Raw genomic sequence first — 19,049 nt, forward strand, 5'->3', positions numbered from 1 at the left:
CTGTCCAGGCTATCCTTGATTCCCAGTCAATCCCCGTAAAAGCTTCACTCCTAACCTCTAACCTCTCTTTAGCTATGGCCTGATTGTTACCTAAGGTTTCCCCACCTGTACAGAGCCTCAGTTTTTTCATCTGTACTATGGATATAAACACCTTCACCAGATGGTTGGAAACTGAATGATATGACAACTTGGGGACACAGGACCAAGTACTAGGTATCACCCCTCCCTTGAAGAGACCCCTGTCTCTTGGAGCAACATGTGATGCCTGCTGAGTCTCTCAGGTAGCCATAGCTCAGGGATAGAGGTGGCATAGACCTAGCCTCCTGGGCCACTCTATTCCTCTGGGGATCATAATTCCTTCAAATCCAGAGTGTTGGCCATGCTCTATGCTGTTTTCAAGGCCTGTTCCAACTGTCTCTCTCATTCATCAGACCAGGAGAATTGCTGCTAAGCCAGGTCTGTGCTTGGAGTCCTAGGAAGTGGCGAACCCTGTAGCACTGTTCCTTTGTTATGTCAAGAGTCTTTTAACAATCAGAATTAGGGAGTGAGCATCAGGGCCTGTGCCTGGGAATAGTCACTTCCTTTCCCAGAAGACTAGGGAACTCCCAGGGTGGTAGCCCCAGAATCCTCAGCCCTGCCCTCATGTCTTTTACCCAGCTCTGGCTGAGGTCCATGGCCTACTGCCAATCTGATGGCAGTGGGTGTGTCAGACACCACGGAATAGGGATACAAGGATAGGTTTTAGAGGTCTCCTCCAAGCCCCTTAACTTTCTTCCTTCCCCAAGGAGCAACAGAATGTGTCCCCCCACCCCCCACCACGTTCCCTCAACACCCCGCCTTGGCCCAGGGCTTTGGTTCCCACAGTCCTCATCCAGGCAGGGCTGGCAGCAGGTGACTGGATGGCGCTGAGAAGGGCAGGGTGAGTGGAGGCGTGGGCCCCACAAGTGCACTCCTCAGCCAATCAGCAGCCTGCCCAGCCGGTGGATTCGGTTACAAGCCCAAGATCACCCCATACTCCAGCCTCCTTTCTCCTCCTCCTGCTGCTCCATTCATTGGCCCTGCCTCACAGGGCCTGCTGGACATAGCTTCCGCTGCCCCCCCCCCCCCCTTAGCTGCTGCCTCGTGGGCCGCCAGGGGGCTTTGTCTGACCAGGCTGGGCTAGGGCAGAATGGGGGTTCTGGCAGTGCTGCTAGGGGTGCTTGGCTTTCTGGGGTTGACTCCAGGGGGCTCCCATGCCCTCCACTGGGATAGCACTTCTTGCCACTTGGCCAGATCCATCCCTGGCAGCCCTCTTGGGTCCTTGAGCTTCCTGGGCAAGGATACCCAGGGACTGGCACTGTTCCACGCCCGCTGGGATGCACACAGAAGGCTGCAGGTATGTAGCAGGCTGGATGAACCAGAGCTCACGGCAACTTTCGGTGCTCTCTGTGTTCATGAGATCACCCAGGGCTTCTTCATTCACACCCCCGGACCTGAGCTTCAGAGAACACTGGCCATGCTTCAGAGTCAGTGGGAAACCTGCCGAGGACCTGAGGAAGGTCCAGCAAGGGCCAGGGAGAAGAGAATGGCAGGGCAGAGTGAAGCACCTGGCAGAGGGCATCTGCGAACAAAGAGAGGCTGGACCATGCCTGGCACACTGTGGTGTGGAGTTGGAGACTCTGCTGGGAACTCCTCGGAGTTGGGTGAGCCCCAGGGGTGTGAGCTGGGTATCTGATGGGGGAGGCACAGGCTTCAGCACTGGATCCCACTTTCCCGTCTGAGTGTCCTTTGAGGAGTGACTTAACCATTCTGAGCCTCAATTTCCTTATCTGTAAAGTGGGGGTGACCATGAGTTTTATCATGGGACGCTTAAGTGATATAATAGATGCAGAAGGTCTTATTCAAACCTGGGAGTCCTCATTAATCACCTTCTGAGGAAGGGAATAGACTGGGGAGGATTCAAGGTGCTGAGCCAAAAAACCTGTACCCATAAGTCTAGGTTCGAATCTCAAATAAGCACATTCATACTTAGCAAGTCACTTCCCCACTGAACCCCAGTTTCCTCACCTGTAAAACGAAGGTGACACCTCATTTTCAGGACTGCTGTGAGTTTGGGCGTGGGATGTGCTGGGCACTCAGGGTGTGTTCAGTAAAGGGAGCTACTGCTTGGACTGTGATAGGTTACTATCTGTGTGGAGGGTTAGGGGATGACTTAGCACCTGAGTCTGGTAGGTCAGCAGTACCTCATTTTGCCAGTAAGAAAGGCTGTACTCTATCTGTATACCACTCCATTACACACACATTCCTAACTTTAGGGTTTTATTTGGAGCATGAGCTTGGGAACCCTAGGGGCAGACTCCAATTCCCCTAAGGAAGATCTTTCCATATGCTCATGGGTGGGCTGTCTAGCACTGGGATTTGCCCAAAAAGGGCTGCAGACTGGCTGTTCTCTTGAAACTTTGAAACAGAGGCTCTCATAGAGGGAGAATGACTGGCTTGAGTTTTATGTCAGGGTTGGAGTGAGAACCAGAATTCTGTCCTCTTGATATCAGGTGGGCATAGCTGGTGGGTGGTGCTCAGGACCCTGATGAGCTGGTGTTCTTTCCCCTCCATGCAGGGATCTTCCAGGGCCCTGATCTCTGCTGCCGGGAACATGACCGCTGCCCACAGAATATCTCGCCCTTGCAGTATAACTATGGCATCCGAAACTTCAGATTCCATACCATCTCCCACTGTGACTGTGATACCAGGTTGGCAGAGGGTCTAAGGCTCAGGGACAGGGCAGAGTAATTCTTAGGATTCCAGAGAATCCTAAAGATCAGCCAGCATGGACCTCATAGTGCTGATGGAAAAACAGAACTGAGAGAGGGAAGGAACTTTTGAACCACAAACATTTGGCTGATAGTAGCAGGGTGGGTTGCTGGAAGAGCCAGGAGCTCTCTCTACTACGAGGACCTGAATGCTGACTCTGGGGCAGGTTCCAGCAATGCCTGAGGAACCAGCATGACTCCATCTCGGACATTGTGGGTGTAGCCTTCTTCAACGTACTGGAGATCCCCTGCTTTGTGCTGAAGGAGAAGGAGGCGTGTGTGGCGTGGTACTCGTGGGGAGGGTATGTGGCTGCACCCCTTGAGTCCTTTCCCAATCAGCAGGGGAACCTGGGTTTCAAGTCGGGTGAGGGAGGGCTGTCTCTCCATCAGGGAATGATTTCTTGTCAGGCTTGTCCTTTCCTTAGGGCAGGGTTCAGGCACCTTCTTCAGTGCCTCCCACAACCCAGTAAGATGGGGAAGGGGACTGGCAGACATACTTGGTCTCTTGGGGACAACTCCAGAGGTTTCTAGAAGCACCCTGGGGGCTTCTGGAGGCAGGGTATCTTGGTCACCAATTGCCACCAACTGCCATCTTCCAGGTGTAGGTCGTATGGCTCGGTGCTACTCGCCCATCTCCAGCCCACTACCTACTACAATGCCTCCTGGAGATCCCCCGTCACCTCCCTGACTCCAAGTCCCCAAAGCCTAGCCCCCACCAAACTGCAACAAAAGCAGCACCCTCAGAAGAGGCAGCCACAGCTAAAAAACTCCAGGTACCCCAGTCTGACCAACACCACAGTCTTCCAGGCCACATCCTCCAGGACTGATGTAGCCCCCACAGCTGATACATGGGCTCCCCATCCAGTTCTCCAGCACCTAAAACCTCAGGGTAAGCTCAGAATCTAACCTTCGGAGTTCCTGATATGAAGGGGGTGTCCTCTGTGTGCATTTTGGTGGGTGAAGTATATGTTGTTTATTTTCCTGCTCCAAGTGCTCATAGGGTATCCCAACCTTTACCATCAAATGACACCGAAGTAAGGGATTTTCATAATATGCAAATTTTACCTCATCACTTCACATCTACTGAGCTCTTCTCCTGTGATGTCATGGCTACTTTTTATCACAGTTGACAAAAGTCCCAATGACCAGTGGTCCTGAGGCCCTATAAACCCCATCCCCCAGTCAAAATTCCAGTTTAACAAATTTAATTTGGCTCCTCAAATGCAGTCTTCAAAGACTGGAGATGTAGTTCAGTGGTAGAGCATTTGCCTACAGTGTGCAAGGCCCTACGTTTGACCTCCATCACTGCAAAAATAGAATAAAACCATGCAGCCTGCTCTTTCTCCTCTGAGCTTTTGCTCATACTGTTCCTTCTTTCTGAAGTACTCTCCTCCCTCTTCCTCTCTCAGCCTCAGTTTAGCAGTCTCTTCCTCCAGGAAGCCTTTCCTGTCCACCCTCAGCAGCAGTCTGGGTTTCCCCATGGGACACTTTGTGTGTGTGTGTGTGTGTGTTTGTATGTGTAGGGGCACATCCCACATGGGCAATACCCTAAGAGCACGAAGGGCAGGAGACAGAGACTGCATTTGTGTTGACTGAGCATATGTTCTAGTGTTTCTCCTGGATGGTGGCAAACATTGGTGAAGCCACTCTGGTATACTGGGCAACACTCATGACCATATATCCCCCCAGGTGCCCACAGGGCCTGCCGTAGCTTCCGCCGCCTAGACCAGTGTGAGCACCAAATTAAGCCCCAGGAAACCAAGTTCCAGCTGCTCAACAGTGCCCATGGGCCCCTTTTCCACTGCAACTGCACACAACGGTGAGGCCTGCAGGGCTCCCTGGTGGTGGGCTGTTTGGAAGGGGCACCTTGCTGGTGAGGTTCAAACCTAGCCTGAGCCTAACTCTGCCCCCAGTCTGGCACGCTTCCTGAGGCTCCATAGCCCACCTGCAGGTGCCAACATGCTCTGGGAGTTGCTGGGCACCACCTGCTTCAAATTGGTCCCTCCACTGGACTGTGCTGAGGACAAAGGGTAAGTGATGGCAAAGCCAGGAGATAATGTTGTTGTTTTTTTTTCCCCCAAGGGATGGGTTACCTATACCCCAATTGTGTGCCTGGGCCAAGGGGGTGGGGAAAGGGTCAGGAGGTTTCTGAGTTTCTTTGTCATCTGTCCCCTATCCCCTATTGCCTCAGATTCAGTTTTGCAGTTGGCCTGTTGGGGTTGCATCTTGGCTCTGTCATGTAATTCTTGTGTGTCCTTGACAAGTTGATTCACCTTTCCAAGCCTCCATTTCCTTATCTGTAAAGTGGTTATACAAGCCAAGGAAATGTCTTGTGTGATATACCAAACTTGCCTGAAACACAGTAAAATGCTTAATGTTCATTCCTAATCCACAATCTCATTTGGATTCTGATTCTCAAAGCCAGCCCCTTATTATTCCCACTTTACAGATGAAGAGGAAACTGAGGCCTGCACTGGCTCAGGTTCCCATAGCCAGGTAGTAACAAAACCCAGGCCTCTGGGGACCAGATCAGGTTTATTCTGCCTACCTTCTAGGTATAACCGTGCCCTCTCTGCCTTGTTGTGACCTTAGCTTCACTCCTGATCCTCTCTGGGCATTGATCCCATTGTCTGCAGAGTAGGCTGGAATTCTGCTAGTGCTGACCATCTGGTTCTCTTCCAACAGCTGTTCCAAAGACTCAAGGGCCATCAAGGTGTCAGCACGGCACTTGCGGCGACTTCAGAAGATACGATTCCAACTCAGGGATAAAGACACAGAGGAAGGGCAGGCATGGCCATTGGAGCCCGCAGGGACTCCTGTGTCATTCTACAACCAGTGCCTGCAGCTAACCCAGGCAACCTGGAGACTTAATGGGCAGCAGAAATTCTGGAGCTAGTGACCTCAGTTCCAGTTCTCTTGAGCATCAGCTTGGACCTTATCCCTAGCTTGACCAAGCACTGGGAATCTTGGTCTCTTCTCCATGGGTTAGACTGCAGCATGGCAGAAGCTCTTATGGAAAGCCGGGAGGCTAGAGGTGGGGGACCTTAAGGCTCAAATACCAGAGCATGTCTCCTGCAGTGCTGGGTGACCTTAAGCTGGTGACAAAACCCCTCTGTGAGGTTTTGTGAACATGGTATTCAGGAGGCTCACTCTAATGCCCTGGGCTTAGGGTCTTATACAGGAAACTTCACATTTGAATGGAAATGGGGAGAGTAACTTATTGCAGCAGCCCCAGGAGGTCCCAGAAGGAGGTACATGCATATTCATGTTGCAAAATTAATACATGTCTCAATAACCTGCCTAGGAAAGCCCTAGCACCTTGTCATGAAGCCCAGGGCAGCTGGTAGGAAACTAGGAATGTCACAGAAGTGCCTGCATCTGAATCCAGGATGGGGGCACTGGAGAGGGCTTCCCAACTCCTCTCTTTCTAGGGGGCTCCTTCTTTTAATAGCTGATACAACCTTCCTAGCCTAGGCCTGGACCATTCTTTCTGCCCTAAACCTAATTCAAATCTGTTCTGTGCACTGGGGCAAAGGACCTCCCTCCCCTGTTCTAAGCCTTGATTTCCTCCTCTGAAAAGGGTGTGTGTGTATACCAGAGCTACCTCATAGTCTTTTGGGGATCAAGTGAACTAATATTTACATACTTATAGCACTTAGCACCTAGTAAATATTCCTTCTCTAACACAGCCAAACTGCTTTGGTATAACATCCTGAGAAACTGATGTAACCTCTTGGAGACCTCAATTTGCTCTCCCATGCCTGAGTCTAAGAATGGCACTGAACCCATTTGGTTGTGGTACAGATTAAAGGAGATGGCATGAATCCCATATATAGTACCTGGTAAATGTCAATTCTGTCATTCTCTTACCTCTTTATTCTCTGCTTCTGACTAACTACCCCCATCCCCAGACTGCTAAGAAGTTAGGAAACAGCCAGGAGTGAAGCTGGAGAATTTAATTCCTAATGGATGTACTCCAAGATTAGGATTTCTGCCAGTGCTTTCCCACCAATCCAGATGGGGGTCCAGGCGGGGCTTTGCTGATTATCACAGTTAAAGTGCCAGGACTGAGTTTGGGGGGACCCTAGTTGGCCACCCCTGGCCAGGACAGAGTGGTAGGTACAGATACAGCTGGAGCAGCAGCAGAAGAGAGGCAGGCAGGTTTGTGGAAGATTGAGGCAGAGTGGGGCCACCAGGGCCCATCTGCCCACCCTATCCTCATGGCCCTAGGCCCCCTTCCTCTAGTCCTTGATGGCCCTGGGGACTGGGAGATAGGCTGTCAGGGTCAGAGGTCTCCCGATCAGGTCCCCAGGAGCCACCACCACCAGGATCTACAGCCTCCAGACGCAAAGCTGGCAGCAGGCCCAGGCTTCGAGGCACAGCTGGTTGAAAGGTCCAGGGGCCAGGAAGCCCAGAAGGCCCCTCCTCACTACTTCCCCAGCTGCCGCTACTATTGCTCTTATCAGGGGCCACCCAGGGCAGCCGGCGGCTCTGGGGTGATGGGCTACGGCTGGTACCACGGTGTTCACGGGATGAAGGCCGAAGGGCAAGACCAGGGAAACGGGCCAGGCCTGGACTGCGGCTACGGTGTCTCTTGGACTTGCCAGGACTGGGGCTGCGGGACTTGGGTGCAAGCAGCTCCAGAGTGCTGTCATCCTCACCCTCTGAGCTGGTGCCCGAGGTGTCTGTGCTGCTGCTGGCTGACTCCGAGGTAGGCAGCGAGATCTGAGGGGAATGCTGGTTACTGGAGCACCCCACTCCCCAACCTGGGCACAGAGGCCTCTTGAAACCACTCTAATCCTCCCATTGGCAGACCTAGGGAATTGGGCCACTGGTCTGAGGTCTAGGAGTAGAATGTGGAGGCTTTGGCATTTGAACAGGGCCTTTTGGCATCCCATGACCCTGCAGTCTGGCCTGCTTACCTGGAAGGGTTCAGTGACACCAATGAGGATGCTGTGGTTGTGGCTATAATAGCCCAGGATGAAGTCTCCGTGGCCTTTTGGCAGCGATTCTTCACTGAATGTCACCTGGTGGGCCCAGGGGTATAAGCCCAAATTGGGATTAAGGGGGCTACCTCAAGATGAGTCTTGAGGTTTCCCTACATTCCCTTTCCTTCTAAGTACCTGGTAGATATTCCCATCCACGTCTTCATGTTTGGCCCAGACATAAGCCACATAGTCCTTGCAGTGGCGGAAACCCACCTGGGACAAGAAGAATGAGGACTGTGACCTCTAATACCGCATCCCAGTAGCCTTTGGGAATAACACCAAACACTGGACACAGCAGTGACCCTCAGCTGTTCCTCCAGGGCACTTCCTCCCCTAATACACCAACCACCCTTGCCCTTCTTACCCGGTACAAGCCGATCCAGTCCCAAGAGCTGCGGGCGAACACTGTTTCCATGCGATACTTTACTACAGCTTGCTCTGGCCGCACCCACTCATCTGCTACTTCCAGACGCACGAGTGGTAGATCGTCCCTGAAGGCAAACTGTCCAGGCAAGGCAGGGTTAGGGGGCAATCTCAGGAGAAACCCTCTAGCATTCCACACACCCGGGGTTCTTGGGTTGGAGTCAGCACAAGTCAGCAGAGACAAAGGAATATGAGGCCATTTCATAGACTGGGAAACTGAGGTACAACAGGTCTAGGATAAACATCAAGCTTTCTGCCTTCTAGCCCAGGATTCCTTCTACCCATTGCCTCCTCAGGGAGTGAGTGGAACACAGATTTGAGGCCAGTAGACTCTCGCAGTTTGATCCTGGTTCTGCATTGCACTTTATGCAATGAACAAGCTCTTCAGCCTCTATGAATGCCAGGGCCCCTGTCTAAACTAGAGGCTGTTATTTAACACTTGGGGGTGGTTCTACAGATTCATTAAAATACCATTTGTAAAACATTTTATAAACTTTACAGTATAAAAGTAAGTAAGTAATAAGAATTTGCCTACATGTTAGCAAGGGGGACAGGAAAAATCCTATGATATATTGGGTATTCTGGAATAAGCTGAATACTCCTGAGCTGGCAAGAACAGCACACTAACAACTGCCTTGTCATCAGTCCACAAAGACAAATTATAATCATGAGTATCCTTCCCCCAGGATCAACCGTACTGACGGAGGTTAGGGGAGTCACCTAAATGGGTGGGACTGCAGGGGTGGCAGATAACCAGGGTATTGGCTCTACTGGTGTCCCTAGGAGAAGTGCTCAGGTGGTGCCAGCTTCAGGTCTTTGTCTGCTCCCCTGTTGATCTGGTTTCAGGTTTCCTTCCCTCAGTTTCTAAGCCAAGTTATTCCAGAAGAAACTGGCACATTCCCTCCCTGTCCCTGGGTTTCTAACAGACAGTCTGGTGGAAATGGCCTCCATCTCCTCCCAAGGTCAAAACCCCTGCTAAGCCCTATTCTGATGGCATTGCTTTGGATAATACTTAAGGTTCTCTGAGCCTCAGTTTCTCTCATCAGTAAAACAGGGAGAAGAATTTGGACATTTAAAAGGACGACACACGTAAAGTGCCCTACACAGGGCCTGACACATTGTAGGTACTCAACAGGTAACATTTTTTGAAGGAGATAGTCTTAGAAAGGGCAGGAAGGACAGGGTAAAAGGAGCAATTTTATGTGTGTGTGTATGTGTGTGTGTGCGTGTGTTGCTAGGAATAAAACCCAGGGCCTTGTACATGCAAAGCAAGCATTCTACCAGTCAGGTTCCTGACTGAGGGTTAAACCTCAAGTCCAAGTCCTTTACCATAGGTCATGGGAGGGGGAGGCCAGGCATGGGCACATTTCCACTCCCTGGAGACATTGGCCCTTGTCCCACTTACTGACGACAGGACAAAGTTACCAGGAAAAACATTTTCTGACCTGCAGGATTTCTTCTTATCAGATTGACAGAATTCAGTGTAGAGTTTCAGAGTTGGAAAGACTGGATCTAGCCTGCTCCACTTCTGCCAATGAGCCTTTATTTGTATAACTTGGGGTCCATTAGGAACCTCAGATTCTCCCACAGAAAAAAAGGGAGTTTTACTACATGATTTTTTAGATCTGGTTCTGACATTCTAGAATTCTTCCCTCCCTCCCCATCTTTTGTTTATTTTGTTTTGCAGTTTTGAAGACTGAACCTAGGGGTTCTCTATGACTGAGCTACATCTCCAGTCCCTATCTCATTTTTAAAAATTCTGACAGAGTCTCACTAAATTGCTGAGACTGATCTTAAACTTGATGTTTACCTCAAACCTGCCTCAGTCTCCCAAGTAGATTACAGATATATGCCATCATGCCCAGCTGGATTTTCACTTTAACAACCAGGAACCTCAACCCTAAAAACAATATAGTCATCCCTCAGTATTTGTAAGAAATTGGTTCCAGATCCCTGGTGGATACCAATATCCAAGAATGTTTAAATCCCTTATATAAAATGGTATAGTAATGTGCATATAACCTTGCACATTCTCCTGTATATTTTAAATCATCTCTGATTACTTATAATACCTACCAATGCAAATGCTGTGTAAATAGTTGTTATACTGTATTACTGAGGGGAAAATAACAAGGAAAAAATGTCTATACATGTTCAGTACAGATGAAATTTTTAAAATCTTTGTGTGTGTGTGTGTGTGTGTGTGTGTGTGTGTGTGAGAGAGAGAGAGCGAGAGAGAGAGAGAGAGAGAGAGAGAGAGAGAGACTAGGGATTGAACCTGGGAATTCACAGATGCTAGGCAAGCACTTGACCACTGAGATATTCCCCTTCCCCTTCCCCTAGTCTAATTTGCCTAGGCTAGCCTCAAACTTGTGATCCTCCCGCCTCAGCACCCCAAGTAACTGGGGTAACAGGAATGTATCACTGTGCTGTCAGGACACAATTTTTCTCTGAATATTTTCAATTTGCAGTTGGTTGAATCTGTGGATGTGAACCCATGATACAGAAGATGATACTAAACTCTAGTAACTATTTTGAGATTGGCTCTTTATTTTTTATATCTCTATTCCCCTTCTCCATTACTACCTTACTGTCATAAGGCCGGGCATACGATCAGATAGTAAGTAAAAATAATGAATGGTATATGGGGGTTTTGAGTAACATTTTGATTTTGCTGATCTTATTATACATGTGAATTTTAACATGTTACCCTAAACCTTTCTTAGAAGAAGGTTTAGGGTAACTGACTTGGGTTCAAATCCTAACTCTTCTTACTTAGCTGTGTAACCCTGGACAAGTGATGCTATCCTATCTCTGAGTCTCAGCCTCCTCGTCTGAAAATAGAGATTATAACCCATTCCCATTCTGTTAGAATAAATAGATGGTACTAAAGGCAGATGCAAGGGGTTACAGGTGGGCAATGGGAAGCTGAGCTGGGCCAGAGGATGTCATGAGGGGAAGATGAGGTCGGAACTCACCTGCAGGACAAACTGGGCAGCTACAGGCTTGTGGTCACTGACTGTGTATTCCATGTGGCTGCGGTAGCTGTGCTGGGTCACTTGAAGCCGGTGGCTCTCCCTTCCTGAAGGACTGGGACCTCCACCTGGAGCTTTGACCTTCCACAGGATACGATCTGTCCAGGCTGGTTTCCGCTTCTTAGCACTGCAGTGGACAGAGATAGCCTGAGTTACAGGGGGCTATGCCTTAACCTCCGGCCTTGCCTCCTGCCCCTCTTCCCACAGTCTTCCACAGGAGACCTCAGCCCACATCTTCTTCCCATTTCAGAGCTTACCTGGTATCATATTTGTTGGTACCCACATCAAACTTGAAGGTGGGAGCGAAGTTAAGGGGCCCCTCCTGGAAGCCCTTCAAGATGGGCCAGGTGTTCTTGGCCATGTTGAGCTGTGGAGGTCCAGAAGGGCAGAACTGGACAACAGCTTGGAACCTTCCAGCACCCGGGAGTAGGGATGAGGGCAAGGACCATAACCTAAGGTACAGGTGTGTCCCAGGAATATGCTCTGTGTACTTGGGGGTTTGGGGTGGGGGCTAGGATTCCCCACCTGATCCTTCTCCCAAAGCTGATGGAGCTGGTCACTGTCAATGGCAAACTTGACAAAGTGCAGGTCGAAGCTCTCAATGCGGAAGTTCAGGTCCCCAAACCAGAATACAAGGCTGTTTGTGGGTGGGGGTTCAGTGGGTCAATGGGGTGGAAGGATCCAACCCAGATCCTTCTGGACCCCCATCCAACCCAACAGCACTAGAGCCTCTAAAGATGCCAGTGGGTGAGTGGGTGGCACCAGAGCCTTCAGACATCAAGGAGCAAAAGGAAGTAGAGGGGTGAGTCTGGAGGAAATTAGGTTCCAACCTTCAGTCCCTCGAGGCCCTCAGCAAAGCTACACCCTTAAAGCTCAGCCCCCTCGATCAAATTGCTATCTGTCTTTGTATTCCCACAAGTACTTTGGATGGTCACTCACCCCAATAGGCCTCTCTCCACAAGCATCACCCAGAGGGTGCTCCACACACTGTCACTAGCCTTCACACCTCCACCCACACCTTGCTGCCTTGAAGTGGCAGCGCTTTGGCTCATACTCATGATCCAGGATGCCGTGGGCACCAGGTCCCTGGAATTGCTGGAGGCTAAGGATGGTTTGAAAGTTGTCCTTCCGCTGCTCCGCCTTGTCCATGTGTGCTGGCAAGTGGCAATTCAGGAAGCAGAGCATGTGCCCGAAGGCCGCCAGTCGTATGCTCACTCCACCCTTGTTACCCTAGGGAGGCCGGGTTGGGCAGGTCATGGGCGGAGCCTAGGCGAGGAAGTGAGTCGCTGGGAGGGCATAGGAGAGGATGAGGGTGGATGAGGATTGAACAAGGGTGGGTCCTAGGAAAAGAGCAGAACTTTGGGACAGGGGGGGTAAAGAATAGGGGCGGGGTCTAGAGAAATGGGGTGTGATGTTGTTGGTGCTTGGGGAGAGGCAGGCCGCTGGGTAAGGGGGTGCAGCGTAAGGAGGAAACCTTGCAGATGCATGGGGGCCAGGGGACTAATTAAGGGCCACCTTTGGGGCTATTCCCTCCTGGACCTCTCCCATGCTCACCCAGTAGCCACCCAGGCCAGTGCGAGTGCAATCGGTCTGCACATCCCTCAGGAAGGGCAGGTGATAGTACTTGGCGAACAGCAGAAGGATAACGCCTTGCATCCTCACAGTACTCACCTGCAGGGAGAAGCCGGAGGCAGGCACTGCTTTTGAGGATTAAGACACAATACCTTGTCCCTATCTTGCCCACGGGACAACAGAGGCCCAGCAGTTCCCACAAGAGTCAGAATAAAGATGGGGCCAGGAACCCAGAAGCTCTTCCAAAGGGTGAGGGAGGTATTACCAGCACAAAGTTGAAGGGCCCCAGGGCATCCATGAAGAGCTCGCTCCACTGGTCAGTGAAGAGAGCGTCCTTGAGCCTCTTGTTGATCATGGAATTCACTTCCTGCAACCTGGGGAGGTACCAGGGTGGGGGCAGCCATGGATTGGAAACCCCTATCATAGTTGAGGGCCTATGAGGCCTGAGGGGCTGAGAAAGGGGTATATGAACTTTGCCCCTCACCCTATGGCGATCATGTCTGCACCGTCACTGTCATTGCCACCGCCCAGGTGGAGGAGGGATGTGACATCGTCTGGGGGCATAGCGGTGCCCACATTCCACGTGACCACAGTGATCCTGGGGGTAGGGGCATGGAGAGGTTACTACTGGGCACCACTTACCCACCTTCCCCTGCCCTCCCACAGGGCTGTCTCTGGAGAGGCAGATGTGGGTAAAATCCTTTAGAAGAACCCACACTGGACCCAGAATCCCTCCTACCAGATTCACCCTGGTGATATACACTGAGGTCGGAGCAAGTCCCTTAGGAAAGGATGATGTCTTTTAATTGTCCCAAAGTGGGCCCAGCACCCCTCCTAGGGACAAATCCTCAGGGAGGCACTCTGAGTCAGAGTAAACCATCACCCTGGAAGAATGGCTAGTCTCCAAGCTCAAGGTCCACTCACCGGAATCCAGGGTCGCTCTTGCATGTAGGCTGAGCTGACCAAGAGGAGGAGGATGAGGAGGACAAAGTGGATGTAGAAGAGATGGTGACTGGGGCTGGAGTTTCTTGGGTCTGAAGATTAGGGCTTGGGCACCTGCCAGGTCCTGCACCCTGGGTGACAAGCCCTGCACTAGAAGTGCCAGGTCCTGTACCCTGGGTGCTAGACCTGGGGAGGGCCACCTCAGGGGCTGGGGTGACACAGGAAGAGCAGTTGGGAGATCGGCTGGGGGAACGGCTGGGAGACCGAGGTGGCTTGGGCAAAGGTGGGGGCACAGTCTGACCTGAGGAACTCCCTGGCCGGAAGGTAGGGGACAAAAGTCCAGGGGAGCGAGTGCCAGGCTCTGGAGGGCCCTGGCTCACATCCAAAGGCAGGGTCTGGGGTGGCCGTGGATCCTCAGGGCTGTTGTGGGGAGCCTCAGGCCGGGCTCGGAAGGAGGAAGAAAACCGGGGATCTTGGGAGGTTTGGATGAAGGATGTGGAGCCTGTCGGACCAGATGCCTGAGCTGGAGGCTGGAGATGCCCTTCAGAAGTGGGGAGAGGTCTGGGGGCTGGGGCGTCCCTCTGTCTAGCTGGTGTCCATCCTACAGAAGCTGGAGCTGAGACCATGGCTGTTGGAGCCAGGGTCCGCTCCTGAGAGGGTGACAGAATTGGACTGAGCACTGGGGAAGGACTGGAGTGGGGCTGGAGGGGCTGCTCCTGAGAAGCCAGGGCCAGGCTTAAGCCTGAGGCTGCTAGTGCTGGCTTGGGTCCCACAGAGGTGGGTGATAACTGCTTCTGGTCCCTGGAAATTGGAGGCAGAGTAGATGGGGGAGGCCTTGGCACTGCTGAGGCAGACATCACCAGTTGCCCCAGGGATGCTGGAGCCAGGACTGAGCCTGAGGTGGCTGGGGGAGGCTTTGGTCCAGCTGAGGCAGACACCACCAGCTGGCCCACAGATGTTGGAGCCAGACTAGAGCTGCGGTGGGAAGGAACTCTTTTCTGTCCTCCAGGAGTAGACATTGGAGCCATGATGGGTCGGGGAGATGCCAAAGCCAGCCTCGGCCCCTCTGAGGAAGGTGACATAGCTGTGTGTGGCCCCACAGGTGCTAGAGCCAACTTTGGTTCCATGGGTACTGGGGCTGCATTCTTCTTTGCTGGGAGCTGAAAATTTGAGTCCACCTTGTAGAGGATCTCTTTTTGGTACCAAGAATTAAACCCAGTGGGAGGGGCACCTAACCACTGAGACACATCCCCAGTCCTTTTTTATTTTTAATTTTGAGACAGGGTCTTGCTAAGTTACTTAGGGCCTCCCTAAGTTTCTGAGGCTGGCTTTGAACTCTTGATCCTTCTGCCTCAGCCTCCGAAGCTTCTGGGATCACAGGCGTGCGTCACTGTGACTAGCTTCAGCTTCTCTGAGCAAAAAGCTCTCTCCCCATCTTTGAAGTCTAAAACCCGTTTCACATATGGGGAAACTGAGACCTGAATTGAATAAAGCAGAGTGAGCCTGAATCTGAGGGTTCTCCTGTTCTTTCTGACTGGAACCCACTCTGTGCCTACCCTGAACAGTTTCCCTGGGAAACTCTCTCATTGTAGTCTCTGCAACTCCCTGGCCAAGGGCAAATGACCTGACACTCCAGGTCCACCCACACTGGGTCCAGACTGTTAAGTACTTCTCCTTTTCTCCATGGTGGCCAGAAACCCTCAGATCCTGTGTCGTCATAGTCCGTCACCTCCCCACCCCGTTCCCCCAATAAAACATCCCCAACTCCTTGGTCACATTCCTCCCTGTGTCATCCATTATCAAAGCTCCTCACAGGGGCAAAAACTGAGGACTGAGACTAGCCATGTACATTCCTGGCCCAGCTCTGTGTGAATTTAGGCAAGCACCTTTGTGCTCAGGGCCTTGGTTTCCTTGTCTATAAAGCAAAGGGACTGGGTGAAGGGTCCTGGACCACACCAGATTCTGAGGAGTCTTGGTCTCATATTCCCTACATGTTATGGAATTAAACTACCCTCACCAAGTGTAATTGTACCATTCAGAGGAAGTTGATCCTGATGTCACACCTCTCCATGTCCAGGTCGTACCTTCCTACCCTCTTCACCCTCTCCCCCACCTGTGAGGACAGATCACCAGGTATCCCCTTTATGTCTGGCAGGTAGGGGACAATAGTGCTGCAGGGATCCACTCTCCCTTTCCCATCCATCCTCTGTTTATGATGTCCTGTCCCCAGAAGACAGGATAAAGTGTCCTTTGTCAGGGAGGACAGAAGAAGGTCTACATTCACCCCAGGGTGGCCCCATCCCTGCTTCTAGAGACGCAGTTCTGTCTCTGTCCTGTGTCCTTCTCAGTTCGGAGAACCTGAAACTGTGCCTCCACCTCCCTTCCCAAACTCAAGCTCTTTAAGGCTGCGTTTTGGGCATCCTTCTTGGCTCCAAGTGTCCCACTGTGTACCCCCCCACACCGCCTCCAGCACTAACAACTTAGACATCCCAGATGTCACAGTTTTAGTCTTCAGAGACAAGCCTCCTCATTTTGCAATAGCTCAGAGAAGACAAGCAACTTGCCCAAGGTCACACAGCAAATCTAGAGAATAATTGGGTCCCCTGACACCCAGTCTAGGGCTCTTTGGGGGATTCCTGGAAATGGCTAACTCCATCTCTCTCTCTCTGGGCATTCTGTCACTGACACTCAGCCTCCAGGGTGACCTCTTTGCTCAGCTCATGCTTGGTGGGCACAGGAGAGTGCCAGTCCCTTATCCAGGGGTGCCAGGGTGCCTGCAGTGTGGGGGGCGTGAGACCAGGGGTCAGGAATGGGGGGCTAGGTTTTGGGGGTCTTACCTTGGAGGGTGTCCCAGTTTGAGAAACCCCATGTGGCCCAGATAAGGGGCCCAATCGAGTCCCAGTCCCTGGTCTCGGGCTACCACTGTTGCTCTGGCCCTCCATGTCTGCAGCCCCCAGCAGCCCGGGCTCCCTCGGGCTCTGGCTCCAGCTCCTCCGCTCCCGGGAACCAGTGATGTCATCAGTCGTTTCAACCTGCTGAGAATTTAAAGGCACAGGCATCCACTTTCCTGCCTAGAGGTGGCCCTCACAAGGAGGCTGCCCCCTGGGAAAACTTCAAGTTGGCTGCTGAGGCTGAAAAGACCATGGGGGTCAGAGAATGCCCATCACCTAGCCCAGGTCCCAACTGGAACCCAGGAGTAGGCATTCTGTTTGCCCCCACCCTCCTGACAATAGGCCTGGCCAGACCTTCTCCAGGGAGGGGCATTGACACACCTGCAGGTGAGACAGGCACAGGTGGTTCAGAGGTCAACAACCTCTCCAAAGCCTCAGAGACACCTGAGTCCCTGCCCTACTCTTGTAAACTTCCTACCTCCCTGTTAGCCCAGGCCTTGCCTTGGCCCCCACCCTTGCCCCATTTTCAGGCCTTGGTACCTGCCCCCCCTCCACCCTCCCTCCTGCCTGGCTCCATTCTTTCCCATTCCAGAACTAGACACTCAGGCTCCAGCCACTGGAGTCCTTTCCCATCTCAACCTCAGCACCAGCCCCTCCTCTTCTGTAAACACTCTGCTGCCTGCAGCTGGCCCCACATCCAGGCCTGTCCTAGCCCAGCTTCTCAGCTTTCCTTTCTCCAGTACTCACTGGGTGTGGTTTGGGAGGGAACTTCCTCAACAAGGTCACCTGGTAAACTAGGAGGGTCTCCTGAGTTTCAGTGAGGATACTCAGTAACCATGGGGGTATGGAGGGGATGGGTACTGGGGTGGAGAAAGTTCCAGGAGTGGGGGATTGGACTTGGCACCAGGGTCAAACAGGCCTCAGAACTCCAATGGCCAAGACCTTGCACAGGACCTGGTCGCAAACAGGCCTAGGGGAATGATTGCTGAATGAATGAACAAATGAATGAATGAATTAGAAGAGTGAATAAGTGATGAGGATCAGATTTGGCCAGGGATGACTGTGGTCTATGATTCTGTCTCTTCTTCACACTCTCTTCTATTTGCTTAGCAGTCCCTGAAATATCAGTTTCTTCAGAACTGCTGGATTGCTTGGGGAGGACTGAGCCCACCCAATTCAGGCTTAAAATGTTCAGGGTTCTATCCCCAGAGCTTCCAGTTGGTTGACAGTCACATCTGTATTTTCATGGGCCTCTGTGGTCCCCTATGTGAAGGTCATGTGGACAAATGCCTCATTCTCCTTTACTCTCCCACCTCCACTTGACTGCCTCTGGGTCTATTCTATATTTCCAGCCCATATCTTTATGAGGCTGGAATTTGAAAAGACAAAGACAGACCATATTAAGGTACTGTAATAGAAAGGTCTTTGGATGTGATGGCAGAGATAACAGTGCTAATGGTGGAGGTAACTGTGATGATGGGTATGATGATGTACATAACTAACAATGGAAGTGAGGAATTGACAGTGATGGTGGTAAACGAATCGAAAGTGATAGTGACAGCAAAGGCGAGGTGATGATGGTTGGGATAAAGTTGGTTGTAGAGATAGTGCAGGTGTTGAGAACAGCAGTGGTGGAGGTGATAACAAAGGTACAGATTATGGTGCTGGTAATGGAATGAAGGGAAAGTGTCATTGGGGATAAACAGAGGACAAATGGGGGGCAAAAGAGATGATGGGGTGGTACTGTGATGATGGGAGAGGTGGTGGTGGGGTTGGAGTTGAGGTAAGGTGGCAATGAGGGAGGATGTGAGAGTGGACATGGAGGTGATTATTAGAAAGGGAAGAAAAATTTGAACTCACCTTGCCCAGTCCTCTGACTCCTATTAAACAAGTAGAAAACTGAGGCCCCCAAGAGTACCAGCTTCTGATGCAATTCTGGAGGGGATGGGAGGAAGATACAGGCCTCTGGGACCAGTCCTAGGGTTAGGACAGGGCACCAATGCCCATTGGAAGCTACGCAAATGTCATGCAAATGACTGCACAGAGAGCTCCTCTGTGCCAGGAGGACAACCCAGGATTTCTCATGATCTCCTCTCCCTGAGCTCGGAGCTGGCAGGGGACTTTGTTTCTGCCCCTGTTACTGATTTACCTGGTGAGGTCACTGAGATTCTTGACTTGTTTAAGGGAGGTAAAAAAACACTAGATGCCTCCATAGTTTGCTGTGAAGATTAAACAAAATAATAGATACAAAGTGTTTAGCATAGAGCCTGGCATAAGCAAGCTCTCAGTAAAGGCTCCGTAGTTATCATCATCATTATCATCATTTCTTCATCATCATCATCATCATCATTATCATCGTCATCACCGTCATTATCTACTCCAGCCCATCCATTTGGTAGATGCTGAAAC

The 19,049-nt window shown here is 51.5% G+C and overlaps 2 protein-coding genes across 5 annotated transcripts; one reads left to right on the forward strand and one right to left on the reverse strand.

The window, feature by feature from the left end:
* Positions 1-1,054: 1,054 nt before the first annotated feature.
* On the forward strand, positions 1,055-6,618 carry Pla2g3 (phospholipase A2 group III). Of its 2 annotated transcripts, none has more exons than XM_046439506.2 (7): positions 1,055-1,682; positions 2,597-2,729; positions 2,957-3,091; positions 3,389-3,678; positions 4,479-4,608; positions 4,703-4,819; positions 5,475-6,618. In XM_046439506.2, the coding sequence occupies exons 1-7, from the start codon at positions 1,169-1,171 to the stop codon at positions 5,683-5,685; spliced, it is 1,530 nt and encodes a 509-aa protein (XP_046295462.1). In that variant the 5' UTR covers positions 1,055-1,168; the 3' UTR covers positions 5,686-6,618. The 2 variants fall into 2 exon arrangements, with proteins under 2 accessions (XP_046295462.1, XP_046295463.1); XM_046439507.2 differs by having other exon boundaries at positions 2,957-3,076.
* A 112-nt stretch (positions 6,619-6,730) lies between these two features.
* Inpp5j (inositol polyphosphate-5-phosphatase J) lies at positions 6,731-18,610 on the reverse strand. 3 transcript variants are annotated; one of them, XM_046439503.2, is made up of 14 exons: positions 18,501-18,610; positions 16,587-16,784; positions 13,732-14,909; positions 13,292-13,405; positions 13,073-13,181; positions 12,790-12,906; positions 12,290-12,465; positions 11,761-11,872; positions 11,493-11,602; positions 11,179-11,362; positions 8,142-8,279; positions 7,913-7,990; positions 7,712-7,816; positions 6,731-7,514 (listed from the first exon to the last, which is right to left on the reverse strand). In XM_046439503.2, exons 2-14 carry the CDS (start codon positions 16,689-16,691, stop codon positions 7,008-7,010), a joined length of 3,033 nt encoding a protein of 1,010 aa, XP_046295459.1. In that variant the 5' UTR covers positions 16,692-16,784; positions 18,501-18,610; the 3' UTR covers positions 6,731-7,007. The 3 variants fall into 3 exon arrangements, with proteins under 3 accessions (XP_046295459.1, XP_046295458.1, XP_046295461.1); XM_046439502.2 differs by lacking the exon at positions 18,501-18,610 and having other exon boundaries at positions 16,587-16,912; XM_046439505.2 differs by lacking the exons at positions 13,732-14,909; positions 18,501-18,610 and having other exon boundaries at positions 16,587-16,717.
* Positions 18,611-19,049: the final 439 nt, after the last annotated feature.

The sequence above is a fragment of the Marmota monax genome, unplaced genomic scaffold, assembly GCF_021218885.2.
Source record: "Marmota monax isolate L192 unplaced genomic scaffold, Marmota_monax_Labrador192_F-V1.1 WCK01_AAM20220418_F8-fsc00253, whole genome shotgun sequence".
Lineage (NCBI taxonomy): Eukaryota > Metazoa > Chordata > Mammalia > Rodentia > Sciuridae > Marmota > Marmota monax.

Bases quoted from the DNA above. Each gene is read 5' to 3' on its own strand.
- Pla2g3 (XM_046439506.2), top strand. From the start codon at position 1,169: ATGGGGGTTCTGGCAGTGCTGCTAGGGGTGCTTGGCTTTCTGGGGTTG. The intron at 1,683-2,596 runs GTGAGCCCCAGG...CCCTCCATGCAG, and splicing joins TGGGAACTCCTCGGAGTTGG to GGATCTTCCAGGGCCCTGAT. The intron at 3,092-3,388 runs GTATGTGGCTGC...GCCATCTTCCAG, and splicing joins GCGTGGTACTCGTGGGGAGG to GTGTAGGTCGTATGGCTCGG.
- Inpp5j (XM_046439502.2), bottom strand. From the start codon at position 16,808: ATGCCTGTGCCTTTAAATTCTCAGCAGGTTGAAACGACTGATGACATC. The intron at 7,817-7,912 runs GTACTTAGAAGG...TGGGCCCACCAG, and splicing joins TGGATGGGAATATCTACCAG to GTGACATTCAGTGAAGAATC. The intron at 7,515-7,711 runs GTAAGCAGGCCA...CATTCCCCTCAG, and splicing joins GTGTCACTGAACCCTTCCAG to ATCTCGCTGCCTACCTCGGA.